Raw genomic sequence first — 14,807 nt, 5'->3', positions numbered from 1 at the left:
AATATGATACGAAGTGTAGCTGAACTGCGGCATATCAAAGGGCATTAAAAATAAACAACTTTCTACTACTAGGTAATATACATTCTTTGAAAAACATTAGAAGTCTTTTAGCAGTCAGAAAGCTCAAGGAAAAACACTAGGAAGCCAGAAAAATAAAGCAGTGTACTTATAAAAAGTTGTTGTATAAAACAATACAATAAAACAACAATCCCATGAAAAAAATCAGGTGTGGTTTTTAAACATAAATCAGTGTGACAGGCTATAAGAAGAATGTTAGTATTGACCATTTCTCTTGTTTATTTCCTTCAGGTTGCTATTAATGCTTTATGATGCTGGAGTGCCATGGCAACCACAGTCACATGGCACATGATGTAGTGAGCACAGAGGCTTTGAATCGCTCCTTTGAGCTCTCTCTGCACTGTGACATCCTCCTTCTCACCCCTCTGCCATGACAAGACATGCCGAGATCCTGCATGTGTGTAGCAAACTGACTCTGACTGGCAGCTATTTTTGTTTGCCAGCCAGAGAGCTTTTGAAAAGGAGACAATGATTTTGTGGCAGGATAGATAGCAATAACTTTCTATTTAAAGAAATACATCTTCTATATGGTATTGCTGTTTTAACATTCCTTGAAGATATTAAAAAAGTTATATCAATGTGACATTAGTGGTGTCTCCACCCCCCTGTTTATTATCTCACGGGTTGCCTTGCAATATCTAGAAGAATACATTAAGACATTCAAATGTTTACTCCTCTTCAATGGAATCCTAACAGCGGTTTGGTAAAAGCTAAATATATTTTACACTTTGACCTTCCACCTTCCCGGGGGTGAGGTGTCAGCTCATTATCTCCAAGAAACCCATCAGCATATTCCTGCAGCTGCTTTTCTTAAATTATTTCATCTTCCTTTGATGAGATTTGAAACTTGATCTGTTTTCCCAGTGGCCAGCCTGACATGTTGACTGTGGGTAACCCCTGGGTGTTGTGGACAGAGCCACAGTTTGGTTCAGACGGGTAATCTTACAGTGAAGTTGCGAGATTATTGTAGTTTCGTACCGTGATGACAGGGCAGGCTTGACGGCAAGGACAGCGCCTTGTGACCACATTCAGGCTTTGGTCAGGAGGTGGGATTAGCTGCAGTAATCCACTTATTATCTTATTCTGGTAACAATTATCCACCAAACTATTTCTCTATTAAAACATGTATTAATGTCATTGTCTTTTTCTCAGACACTTGTCACTTTAGTTAATTTCCATTCATACAGAATGAGCGACACCATGATTGAAATTATGAAATTGTGTTTTACCGGAGGTGACAGTGTTGTCAGAATGCAATGTTCATGTGGTTATGGATTTAAATATTTCTGGCAAATCCATGTTCCTGGCGTTTTGTGTTCATACAGTAGTGTCTGACAGTAATGCTCCTTGACTCAGCCTCAGTGACTTCTGTATAGTAGACCAGGTCAGATGATCAGGTACAAGTGGAATGGAGATAGGCAAATCTGTTTTTCTACTCCCGACAAATAATGGGTTCACTATTTTTTAGCAGAATTCTAAGTAAAAATATATGATTTTAGATTGTTTTTTCAATACCAAAATGTCAAAATTTTGTTATACATGTATTAGATGACACTTATTTTAAGGGTGTTTTACGTTAAAATAATCCAACTGACGTAGTTGGTGCCACCAAAACCTTAATTTTATATTTCCTTCCTGGTGTCTCCAGTGGGATTCTTTGTGCAGAACACTGGAGGACTCGTATTTCCCAGCTTGAGGTCTTGAAGTTGAAGAAAAGTTCAAATATGTGTCAGGGAAGATGTGTTGTGATGGCAATATTTGGTTGGAGAAGTGCAGAGGTCATACAGTCAGGTGACTCCCCATGGCACAGATTTGTATTGCTCTCTATTCGGCAGAGGATTCTACGATAGACACCGGTGGCAGTTCTAGAGTAGTGTATACACACGGAGATTCTGTCATTTAAAAATAACAAACAATGATGTAATATGTATCATTTGCATGTACACCTGTTACCACTCTAATCAGACGAAGACCATCGATATTGCCTGTTTGTGCATCTACTCTTGTAAAGATTTCCGCTTAGTTCACTTATGTCCGAATACTTCAATCATGCTTAGTATCAGAGTATCTGGACTTTGGACATACGAGCACAGACAGATAAGGCTATGAACGGATATTGGTAGAGCAGATTGAATCATTTTTATTGAATGGGTTTGGATCTGAATTGGTCTTTTCTTCGCTAAACACCGGAATAATACCCCATTCATACTGCACCAAAATCCCGGGTTTTTGCCGGGGCGAGCTCAAACGACCAGGGTCTTGGTGCAGTATGAATGGTACAAGTCAAAAATCCCGGGTCTAAAAACCCGGGTCTTCAACCCGGGATTTATCGAGGGGTAATTCCCGGGTCGGACCCAGTTGCCTGCACTATGAATGGTGCAACCCGGGTTTTTCAACCCGGGTTGCACAGAAAACAAGCTGATTGGCTGTCTGCCTGTCTCTGGAGGTAAACAATCACCACCCACGTTTGCATCATCTTTATGCGTCAAAAAACCAGTCACCTTTCAATAACATCACCATTTTTCAGCCAATGAAAACTGCTCTGGTGATGACTCAGGGGCACAGACTTGTGCAGTATGAATGGGGTCAACCCGGGAAATTCCCGGGTCCGAGGTGCAGTATGAATGGTGTTTCTGAGCTGGGACGCTCCGAGCCCCGGCAAAAACCCGGCTTGAAAAACCCGGGATATTGCCGGGGCGGCAGTATGAAAGCGGTATAAGTGACAAATTACCTGAAAAATGAGTGTGCAGATTATTCCTATCTATGCGTGTACATAGAGCATACTTACCTACTTTATGTTCCTCCCCTCTGAGTCTCCGCAAATCGCATCATTATGGTTCCAGTGGAACCCGCACCTCAATACTACTTCTAGGACACGCTAATTATGAAGGGGGAGGTTAATTAAAAATCAGTGTTAAGGCAGAATTTTGACCGCCCACACGTATTCAGTTTCTGCCTTAATTTCTCCTAACTCTCAGGACATACAAGCTCCGGTATTAGTCAGCCTACACAATCTCCTCCCACTCCATCTCTGATAATTACATCTAGATAGTACAAGGTCCCTTAATTCTATATATCCTTATTATTCTCTTATATCCTGTGGCAGGATACAGCAGTTATGACACTGACAGATGACACAGTGAAACCTTAAGATATGTAATTTATAGAACCACTAAATGTGAACATACTTACCTACTTTGGGCAAGTTCTTTCAGGGAGAGGGGCGTGACTGGAGGGCGGCAGGGGGCGGGGCTCAGCCAAACGTGTCATTTTGGCCCCACCCCCGTGACAGAATGTCGTTTTGTCGCGGGGGCGGGGCCAAAATGACGCGATTCATCGCGAGACGCGTCATTTTGGGACGGCAGCAGCGGGATGCGGGAGATTTGCCTGCTCTCCTGGGAGTCCGTGAGACCGACCCGAATTTCGTGAGTCTCCCGGACATTCCGGGAGAGTTGGCAAGTATGAATGTGAAGTACAAGTTATTTAAAATAGCCACTAATATCATTCAGAAATAAAAAATCTAAAAGTTTCAGGAGTTCAATATCAAAACTGAAGATATCTGAAATAAAGTTGTAATTGTTGAAGGAAGATTTTTCCGATGCACAGCAGACTTCCTGCCTTTAAACAGGACCTGGGTTAACATAATAGCACCATCGTGCCTTACAATACCATTTATTTTACAGATTAAGTTTTTAAAAACTGTTTTCTTTAGGCTTAAAATAATAGGTTTTTTTTTAATATGAGTTTAGTTCAGAATAGGAACCTCTTACAATGAAACTAATTTCCTATTGTATAGAACGGGGAATTCCTGCTAATTCCTTCTTACAAATTAATCCATTAGTCACAAAATAAAACAAATGCAGACGATCTAATCTCTTATAGGTGACAGACCTGTCACATATATTATACTGCAGATTGAGTAACAGAGATGAGAGGTGATTTTGCCTTGAGATCGATAGGCAGGTGGTAATCATTAAAAGCTGTCATATGTCCTCGGCCACAAGATTAATTTGTGCGCAGATTGTGTTTAACTACTAATTATGCATTTTTAATTGAGGCTGGTTTGTGAAGTTTCAGCCCTGCCTGCTCAAGTCCAAAGGACGAAGGTGCAGGAGAGAGACAAACCGGACAGCTGTCAAAGGACTGAAAATCTGAGTCTTTCCCACGATCCCCCTGTAGCCTGGGATCACTTAATATTATAGGACCTGATTCATTAAGGAATTTAGGCAAGAAATTTCTTACACAAGTCTCCTGGACAAAACCATGTTAAAATGAAAGGGGTGAAAATCAGTTTTCTATTTTACACATAAGTTAAATAGTAGCTGATTTTTCATGTAGCACACAAATACTTGATAGCTTATTTGTACACTGAAATTTAAAGTTGATATTTGTGTGCTCCATGAAAAAACACGGTATCTAACTTATGTGCAAAATAGAAAACTACTTTTCACCCCTTTCATTTTAACATGGATTTGTCCAGGAGACTTAAGTAAGAAATTTCTTGCCTGAGTTCCTTAATGAATCAGGCCCATAGTGTTTTTCAGTTCTTCAGGAAAATAAGTTGTGTTAATAGACATTTTATAGTCCTTATTTTTTATAGTAAACGCAGGATTTTTAGAGGAGGGAATCCAATTGCATGGTTTCGGGGGGGAAACGAAAAAATAAATACTTGCTGCAATAACAATAAAATTAGAAAAGTACTATGTATATAAATGTTAAATATTTATTTTTTTTTAAAAAAAGAATGGCACAAAGTAAGATGTACATTTAAAACACCCACATTAATAATATAATGTAATACCTTATAGTAAAACACTACAACAAAATTAATACTAAACTCTGCCTCACATCCAGTTATGTAAAAAAAAAGATAATTATTGTTAGAGTTACTCACCGAGTTCTTCACATCACTCTCAGCAGCCAAGAATCTGCAGAATATCACAAGTAAACTTCCATTTACTGCTTCCACCTCCCTAAATTTACAGAAACACTAGAGCCAAAACATAACCATATCCTAGAGCAGGCCTGCCCAACCTGTGTCTCTCCAGGTGTTGTGAAACTACAACTCCCAGCATAACCTGTTAGCTATCAGCCAGAAAAGCATGCTGGGGCTTGTAGTATCACCACACCTGGAGAGCCACAGGCTGGTTAGCCCTGCCCTAGAGAAATCATGGTGGCCATTTTGTTGAAGTTAAAGTTCATTAAAGCATAGGCTGAGCCTCACAAAAATGGGTCTTAGACTGTAGACTCAGTGTTAATTTTAACTGAACCACCCCAAGGGCCCCCTGATATAAGTGTTTATTTTTCTATTTGTATAATTCATGTTTTCATGTGTCCAGTAAATACAGTTTTGCTTTTCATTGAACAGCCCATGTCTCCTGCTAGCAAATGGAAGGTATAATATCGTCACTTTTATTACCAAAAACACACATATAACATGGAACATGGAATATTATATTTCTGAGCAGATTAGTAGGGATGGAGCTTCTAAGGGGCATATTTAAGAAAGCACGATAGTGCGTTTAACGGGTCATTAAGGTGCCTCCTGTCCTCCGCAAATTTATTAAGGGTGCATCGCAGCAGATATCATGGATATCTGCTGCTTTGCATTCCTCTTCGTTTTTGGGAGCAGTCACCATTCAACAGAATGGTGACTGCTCCTGGCCGCAATCTAACAAGTCCCGAAAAAACATTTTTAATGTACGCCATCATCGGAATGGAAGAAATCTAATGCTGTCAGCTCTGCTCCGAAGAGCAGAGCTGGACAGCGCATGTGTGGAGGGATCACATGATCCCTCCCTGTCACTCTGCGCGCTCTCTCTTCAACTATCGTTGCAGAGACAGAGAGGGGATCTGTGTGTGCATGTCCAGTTCTTGGAACTGGACATGCGCAATTGAAGAATGAAAAGAACGAGCAGAAGACCTGGAGGCAGCGCTTCGAAGAGGGGGGTAAGTATGATTTTTTACATCGCAGAAACAGCAGTTTTTCGGAACTGCTGTTTCTGTGCAGGGCTGTACATAAATGTGAGAAATAGTTCAATCCTTATCATTGCGATAAGGATTGAAAACTACTTTTCACTTTATGTGAATATTGATAAATGTGCCCCTAAATGTAGCTTGCGCTATTGATGTAAAATGCGCTATTTCCGCATCTTTTAATTAAGTTTTTGCTTGATGCACAGACCCCTAAATATTTTAGTACTTTTTATTATAATTAGAATTTTCAATAAAGATTAAAGGTTTTTTCAAAAATATAATACCTTAATGCACCACAACATAATAACTACCACTTTCTTTTCTGGTACAATAAATCTGGCTGCTAGCACTGGATGTTTATAACTTGGAATTCTTTAAGGGAATATTGAACGTAAGGGGATAAGGTTTATATGATTGATGTGAAACGATTGAAAGCCGGTGCGGTTGGCACTTCCTTGTTTGATACTGTAATAAAGCAGTGTCCCATCAGATGTAACACCATGCAGGCTGCAGACTGTACACCGCTCGGTCACAGCTGGATGGCAGGAAGGTTTGTAGAAAATAAAGCACCATTATTGAGATGTCATAAAGCTGTAGGGTGGAGGGATTATATTACTGGACCACCCCTATAAGACCCTGTGCATTGGTAGGGACGTCAGCTACCCCAGAAACAAAGACATCAGCATGTTTTATCCTGAGTGATCCGCTGACTGAGCTCTTGGCAACACTGATCCACGTCTGCCGGGAACATTGTGCGATGGGGTCACCATCACAGAGCTTCTTGCTGCTTAATCCCATAACTGGCAACGTAGCCAATTAAACATGCAGATTCAGCTTTGGAGGATTGTAGATCAGCCAGGAGTTTGATATCACAGTTTTAATTAACTTGACTGCCTTCCATATAATGAGACCTCCTGACTAGTCCTGCACTTGTTGTGGGTTGCAGATCTTAAAGGGCCACAGAGCCTTAAATGCAAGTTGATGTATGTGAAAGAACTCCTAATAATATTTAAAAATATATATGTAAAAGTTTCAGGGACTTGTCAGATGTAAAGATATAGAAATAGAGATATTGGTATATTTGTGATTGTAAGCTTGCAAGCAGGGCCTTCTCACCTCTTTGTTTGTTTTACCCAGTTTGTTTATTAGTTTACTGTGTTTGTCCCCAATTGTAAAGCGCTGCGGAATATGTTGGCGCTATATAAATAAATGATGATGATTTGTGGGGAAAAATGTCTGTCTTATGCACATCAGACATCAGTCATGATTGATGATATTAAAGACCTTACAGATATGGTGATACAGTTGTTTTGCAGTTCTGACGAAAACCGGATCGCAACCTCTGTAGGGGTGACTGAGGGGATCCTTAAAATAGCTGATAACAGAGGACAATAGCTTGCAGTAAGGATTACAACAAACAATGGCATTTATCTTAACTCATTTCAAAGCTTCTGAACAATAACACGTCTTAACACGTTTCAAGGCTTTGAAATATTAACGTGTGTGTCTGTGAATGTTGCAAAATGCATTTTCATATTTGGTTAGCTAGGACATTTAATCTGCTCTTAGATGATTAATGCTGGTTGTGAACTGAAATAACTGAATAATATCTTTATATCCCCCCCCCAGAAATATGTTAAGCTAAGGACATTAATACATATATACACATGTATTTCAGGCTATGGATGGACATTGGAAGTTAGACTATAAAGTGAACACTTTGTCACCCAGAGGTCTGAAGACGTGAATGCTCAGTACACACGGCAGCTGAACTACATGTTTATGTGTGGCTGGAGGCCGTACATGATTTCCCGTTCATTGAACTGGTGAGTAACACTCAAGATATTACTTGTTGTTAGTTGTTTCCTAACCTCAACTATTGTATGTTGTTGGAAGTATGCAGTGAATTGTCTTCATATGACCAGATGGCCCCTTATAGCTTATAGTCAGTACTTGAGAACGTGGAAGTGATGTCATGCCTACAACCCTAGGGTTACTTTTGTATCTAGGTACAAAACTGGAACTAAGGTAAGAGGACTTTTGGGTGCGCTGTGTTACATTTAAGTATATCAGAATTTGTCCTCACGAGTTGGAAGGGAGGGGCGGTATATATTGGGATGATGGACCTGATGGTTGTGTATAAGTATATATCAGCGATTTCCCCACCACTTAAAGTGGCCACATATGGTAAAATGTGAAAGGTCAGCCTAGTTTGGCTGGGTTGGTATCCAATTTGGCTAAATCCTGACTAAAGATAGTCATCGCTGGTTGACCGCGCAGTCAGATGGGAATAATTGAAATCCATATTGATTTCAGATGTTCACAACCATCATTTCTGGTTGGTGGAGTCCTACACATGGGATATTTTAGAGCAAATTTGGTCTAAAGCTGCCAAGTTGTCCCACAAAATCCTCATGTGTGTGGCCATCATACGACTTCGGCATTCGACTTTGATCTATATCAGATGTATAACTGGTTAGAACTAAGTACCAATTAAGGAAATCATCTTCAAAATGAACCATGTCTTAGACAGATCAGATCTCTAGCAGGCTAGATTGGAAACCATAAGTTGGCAAGGCACAAGCCTCGAGGTATGTTTATAGTATGTCCAAGAGGTTTTAAGGTTAAATTGGACAGCAACGATGGAGAGGGCATCCTCCGCAGAAGCGCAAGTGGTGCAAATCGAATCTCATATTTGCAGTGCTAAAACACCATCTCCAAGAGCTCAGAGGTGGCAGAGAGTTTAAGCATTTTTGCAAGGAGAAAATTTCTGTGCGCCCTCCAGCTAGAATGCCCTGTGATACGTCTTCTCTATCTCTGTTTCTCATGTAAATAGTCCCGTCTCGCAAAGTGAAATCTGGCTTCTGCACTTCAGTGCACACATATGCGTGTATGTCTGCCTAATCCATGCAGAGCAAAGAACAGTCTTGAGATGCGAAACTCCTCCCATTGCGCAGATCATATTAGAGGAAAAATGAGTGGAGATTTCTACCGTCATTGCCGGCAATGTGTTCAGCGCGATGTCCGCGTGCCATATCGCCGGCAATTTAATTCCCCCCTAGCGTCCGCATTATTAGAATGAATAGTAGAATACTTGCAAACATTGGCCAGCAATGGGAAACGTTTATGAAAACTGGTGACATGTCAAGGTTCTGTAACCCATAGCAACAATCAGACGTCTGCTATCATTTTGTCATTGTACTGGAGAAACGTCAGTGAGGATCTGATTGGTTGCTATGTATTATGACATCTTTCTTTGCAGTTACCTCTGCTCCACTTTTTATAGCTGTCTCCCAGCAAGCTTTGAACAATGCATCTGTCAATCACTCGGTGCACTTGTTTGATTTTGGTGATCCCTCAGGGCATTGTCCCTTTAAGACAAATCATTGGAGTAGTAATTCTGTACATGATGCTGAGGGATTTCGGTCAGCAAAGCAGCAACTCTTATATAAACAAACACCATGGTGGGATTTAGTGTTTTGTCAGGACTTTTTGGGTGGACTGAGTTTGGAAAAACATCCTGCAAATCTGTGCCAAGCAAAACACCGCTGTCGGCTTTTGCTCAGAGATTAAATGTTATTTTTATTATACGAGTTCTCCATGGATAGTAGACTTGTTCAGGAAAACATGTAGTTTATGAAATTAATGTGACTCTCTCCTAGTGAATGGACAGGCTGCATTCTCATGCACATACATTTGCACATACATTTGCTCTCCCATTGTGTGTAGGCTATGGGTACGCTTTGAATGAGAGATTGATTGACACTGAAGGAAGCAGAAGGATCGTCTCACAAGGCCGCTCTTCTCTGTATGGGCGATCACATGATGTGTCGGTATCAATCTCCGAATGCTGCCGGACTACTAACACTGATCTCTGACCGGGGGGAGCAGATCTTACAACAAAAACATTGGTTCATTTATTCTTTATTGTACTTAATACTGTGAAATCTTTTCATTGTGTTTCTCTGCCATGTCTCGAGTACAGTTCCGTCTTTTATTGCTGCCGAATTCAAGCGTACACACATTTATGTTTGGTGAAAAACTAAAGAAGAATTTTCATAGACAGAATAATGATTATGGGGCAGATTCAGTTAGCATCGCGGATGCGCACTTTTACCGTTACTACGGTAGAAATATCCGTTCGTTTTTCAGATGCGAGGAAAAATGAGCAGATATTTCTGTAAAAATATCCACCAGTAAGTGTCTCCGGAATGGTTGCGAAACAGAAAACTAATTTGCACCCCTTGCATTGTAACATGGTTTTGTCCAGGAGAAAACTTACTCAATTTTTTTACTTAACTTTCCTTAATGAATCAGGCCCATACTCATTAATTAAAATACATTTACATATTTTTTTGGATTATTTTATTTTGTAACATGAAATAGATTTATCAGGATATTCTTAATGCGTACTGTACATAAAATGCGTTTTTACAATTGCAAACACTTGTTCTGGCGTGCGTACGCCTCTGTCATCACTATCAGTCGGCACTTACGCCTGCCCTGTAGCCAAGTGATACGGCTAAAAATCACGTAACTGAGAGATGCCCAGAGTATGAATCAGACGAATGTTCATTCGCTCGACCTTAACACACCCTTACTGTACATTGCCTAGGGGCGTCCACCCCTCCCCTCCCCGTTCCCCCCTTTAAATCGTAGGCTATCTGGAGTGATCGTTTGCCTTCCAATTTGAATTTCTTGCACTTGCGTTTACTGGCGTAAAGTCTGTTTCTAAGCATGCACGATACGGCACGGAACAGGACTTACGTTCCTTAATGAATCAGGCCGACAACACCCCCAGTTTAATGTATCTTTGTAATGTTTTGTATCCTCAGGAATTAGGAGTGGCTGACGGATGGCTGTATGAATTGGACCCGGTTCTGCGATGGAAACGTGGCCGGCGGTGGCCTGGTTCCTGCTGTTAATCCAGATAGCGGACTGGGTGAGAACGGTTCACTCGCGAGACTTTACAGCGCAAGATATAGTATTTCTCTATCCATCAAGTAAGATTTGCTACATCTTCCACCATATAACCTGTTCTACCAGTTGTTATGTCACAAGATACACTCAGAGCTGTTACAGTTATATTCTCATGTTGTGTAAGATGAATTCTCTGCTCTGAAAATGAAAATGAGCTAGGATTGGGCCACATTATCCCAAGAGATCCTCATTTCAAAGAGCAGAGTCTGCCCTTTTAAGGAAGTTGCTTGACCAAGGTGATCCTAAGGTTTCCTGTAACAAAGCTGCCCAGTCGTGCTCCCTGTCACCCTCTAGTGGCAGAAAAACCAGAAGATAAGCAGGTGTTTTGGCCATGCCGGCTGAAGATGCCACCTCTTGCTATGAGTAACACTGCGGCCCTGCACAGTGGAGGGAGACGGGGCTGCAGTGGGCATATAATGATAGGACAGGTGGGAAAAAAAATCTCTTAATGTAGGGGCTGATTTCTAGTTTGGAGCAAATCCCGTAACTGGGCGCAAAAGTTGCACCCAGAAAAAATATTTTGTGCTGCAGTGTGTGGGGAGGAATGTAAAATATTCAGCCTGATTTAGAGTGTGGGGGGTGGGGGGCGTGGCCTAACACAACTCTAAAGTGCAGTGTAAAAATAGAGCTACCCAGTATATGTGTGCTGCCTGCAAGACCTTGCTGTAATTGTCCTGCAAGCAAATAAAAGGTTGCTTGGCTGCAAATTCTGAATTTTTCCAAGTCCTTATCATAAACTTAGCTTAAACTGTATTATTTACAAAACTCTCACACAAATTAATTTATACAATTGGACACATAAAGAAAAACATACATTTGGGATACAGATGACGTAATGACTTTGCACAGAATTCTGATCTATGCTTGGCCCACTAGTGCTTTACCGAATGCGGCTGAGTTATCCATCCAGTTCTGTCTGACCTAATTCCATGTTCCCAAGCCGTACTTTTCCCTCCTGTGGCCTTGCTGAATAAAGGCTGTATAATAGACACGTCACACACCGATTCCCTGCTCTATCACACCCTGCTGCATCATCAGTACTTGTGGTCGGCAGATATTGTTCCTGAGAGTAATTCACACAGCTGTAAACACTGAGAGAGCTGTGATCACAGGCCAAGTAATATACACTCACAGCCGGGCATGGAGTGACGCTCGCTTTGCCTCCAGGATTGCTTTGAAGGATTGTAAAGAAAATTCCATACACTTCTGAGGAATCTCTCTGCTCCATCCCAGGATCCATGTAGTATCAGATTCCAGGATTCATGTGTCTGAGGCTTCTGCCTAAGTGGCTGAGCTATATATGGGTACAGAGATACTGCATGTGGCACAGATAAATCATTTACCCCTGTGAGCAAAAAATACTGTAGATTGTTCAATCTTGGCTGAATAATAACATAATGCAAATTGATTAAATGTGCTGTAACCAAAAGAAAACGATTCGACTCTGGCTGTCGTTGTTTGAGCACAGAGAATTAGAAAATGAAGTCTCTGATTGGTTGCTAGGGGTTAAGCATTTGTGGATATTTCACGGTGTCATTAAATATGGCTCCTTGTGTGTAGATTGCGCCTAATTCATGCTCGGACTCTACGTAGGTTTTGCAAATGTAGCTTGCGTGATTCCCCATTGCGCATGCCCAAAAATAGAGATCGCACCAATGAACGCGATTGCAGCTAATTCACATCCACACGCATCTGACACGACACCTTACAACTTGAGAGGCGGAACGGGGGAGGGACCATGGGAAGGAAGAGGTGGACTAACGTGGGTCATTTACTGTAAGGGCGTGTTAAAGCAGATGCGGACTATTCATGTAGACCGTATTTCCAAACATATTGAATTTGTATCTTAAGATACACTTTGATATGATATGAATAGGGGCGGAATTGCGCACAAGTTGCGTGCTCTTTATAAACGCCTAAATTGTGGCCAAGTTGCGTTCGGTCATGAATCAGGCCCTTTATGTTTTTTTGGGATTCTGTTGGTAACATACATTTAGAAATATAATAATACATTGGCACATTTTGTCATTTGTAATTTAATACACTGTTATGTAAAAATAAACGTCCATTCTGGCTTCAAAAATAAATACTTTTTCCGTAAAAAATGCTTAATGTGAGATTACGTCTTATCAAACAAAAGTACAAGCAGAAATAACAACTACTTTTGTGCTTTTACCTAGCTGTTGTGTGTATTGTTTCTGTAGCAACGCCGTACCCCGGGGGATTTAAATGTTTCACCTGCGAAAAGGCCAAAGATAATTACGAGTGCAATCGCTGGGCCCCAGATGTCTACTGCCCAAGAGGTAAGTGCTATCATGCATGAAATCATATTCTCTAATCCTTTAATGACTGTCACACAATAAAGTTTTGCCCTTGTGATAAAAGCACATTTGTTCCAGCCGTGCAGTATATTGGTTTAGAAAATTGGCCGTTTGTCACTTACAATCCAGTCACCCCTGACTTTTTTTGAACATGGCTGATTATAAGAATTCTTTTTGAAGGATGTTAATCATTTGGAAGGTTTTGAAGTTGTTGTCAAGTTTAATTGTCAGATGAAAAGGAAGTTGGAAAATTCCATAACTTCATTTTTATTAATGCTTAATAAACAGAGAGCTGTTCCCACAAGTTTAGCAGCCGATAGTAAGGAGGTAACACCTACTGTACATTCTGTGTCTGTTCAGTGTGTTAAATAAATAACATTACAAAATATTAAATGAAGGGTAATATTATATACACATTCTTTGTATAACTGATATGCTGATCTATGTCCTTAACTGAAGCTGCGGATTGACTTTAAAAGATGTGTGAAAGAACATATGTGTTGGCATATATGTGTGTGTATATATATATCATACTTCCCAACCTTTGTATAGTTAATTCCAGGAGATCCCGGGAGCGGGGCGCGGTCACTCGGGTCATTTTGGCCACGCCCAAAATGCCAAAACATCATTTTGTCGCAGGGGGTGGGGCCATAATGACGCGATTCACCGCGAATCATTATTTTTTTTTTTAAATTTATTTATTTTTATAAAATCTCCTATGTTTGTTTTGGATGAAACTTTTGACATCATTTTTGTAATGTTTCCGAAAAAGGAAATTCAGACAAAATCTTCTTCCAAAACTCGAACCTTCTCCCCAGAGCTGTAACTTAAAATTTTAGTGCCTGGGGCAAGAAACAAAAATGCCGCCCCCCATGCCCTTAAATTTAACCAAATCACACAGCACTAGTTATGGCCCTGACCCCCCCCCCCCAACCTCCTGTATAACTGTGTGTGTCTTATATATTGGTTCAGACATACATACCGACTTTTCAACTCAACTCCAAACAGGATGTAGTGTGCCTGCCGCTGCCAATGCATGAAACGGGTCCTTTCTATAACCCATGGGCGTTCCTTGCTCTTTTGAAGCGCTAGACCATCACTAACCCCCCCTCCCCTAAAGTATCACATGCATTGCTCCGTGCACACTAGCAGAGTAACTCTACACGGGTCAGTCGGGGGGCAAAATAGCCAAAGGTCAGGCCCCCTGAGATCAGCACTGGGGCAGTTGGGAGGTACGGTCCAGAAGACAATCTCCATACACATGGACATTTAATTGCTTCAAAAGAACGATAAGCAGCCATTTTTGAGCCAGTTGGTGGCATCGGTGCTTACACCTCTATTATTTGTGAGACCACACTTGCCAAGATTTCTGTTTGGCAAAAAGCTTTGAGCATGAACCGTACTAGTTATCCTTGGAGACGTACAGTCCTTGACAAACATAAACCGGTACAC

At 40.9% G+C, this 14,807-nt stretch overlaps 1 protein-coding gene across 1 annotated transcript in view; it reads left to right on the top strand.

The window, feature by feature from the left end:
* The window catches only part of LYPD6 (LY6/PLAUR domain containing 6), a 46,733-nt gene that overhangs the window by 14,742 nt on the left and 17,184 nt on the right, over window positions 1-14,807 (top strand). Inside the window, exons 2-4 of the mRNA XM_075180916.1 lie at window positions 7,733-7,880; window positions 10,890-11,057; window positions 13,239-13,337. Of these exons, the coding sequence (XP_075037017.1) occupies window positions 10,940-11,057; window positions 13,239-13,337 (217 nt within the window). The 5' untranslated portion in view covers window positions 7,733-7,880; window positions 10,890-10,939. The remainder of the gene's footprint in view (window positions 1-7,732; window positions 7,881-10,889; window positions 11,058-13,238; window positions 13,338-14,807) is intronic.

This window comes from Mixophyes fleayi, chromosome 7 (genome assembly GCF_038048845.1).
Source record: "Mixophyes fleayi isolate aMixFle1 chromosome 7, aMixFle1.hap1, whole genome shotgun sequence".
Taxonomy (NCBI): domain Eukaryota; kingdom Metazoa; phylum Chordata; class Amphibia; order Anura; family Limnodynastidae; genus Mixophyes; species Mixophyes fleayi.
Note: the sequence above shows the minus strand (reverse complement) of the source record. Positions and strands in the feature narration are given on the sequence as shown.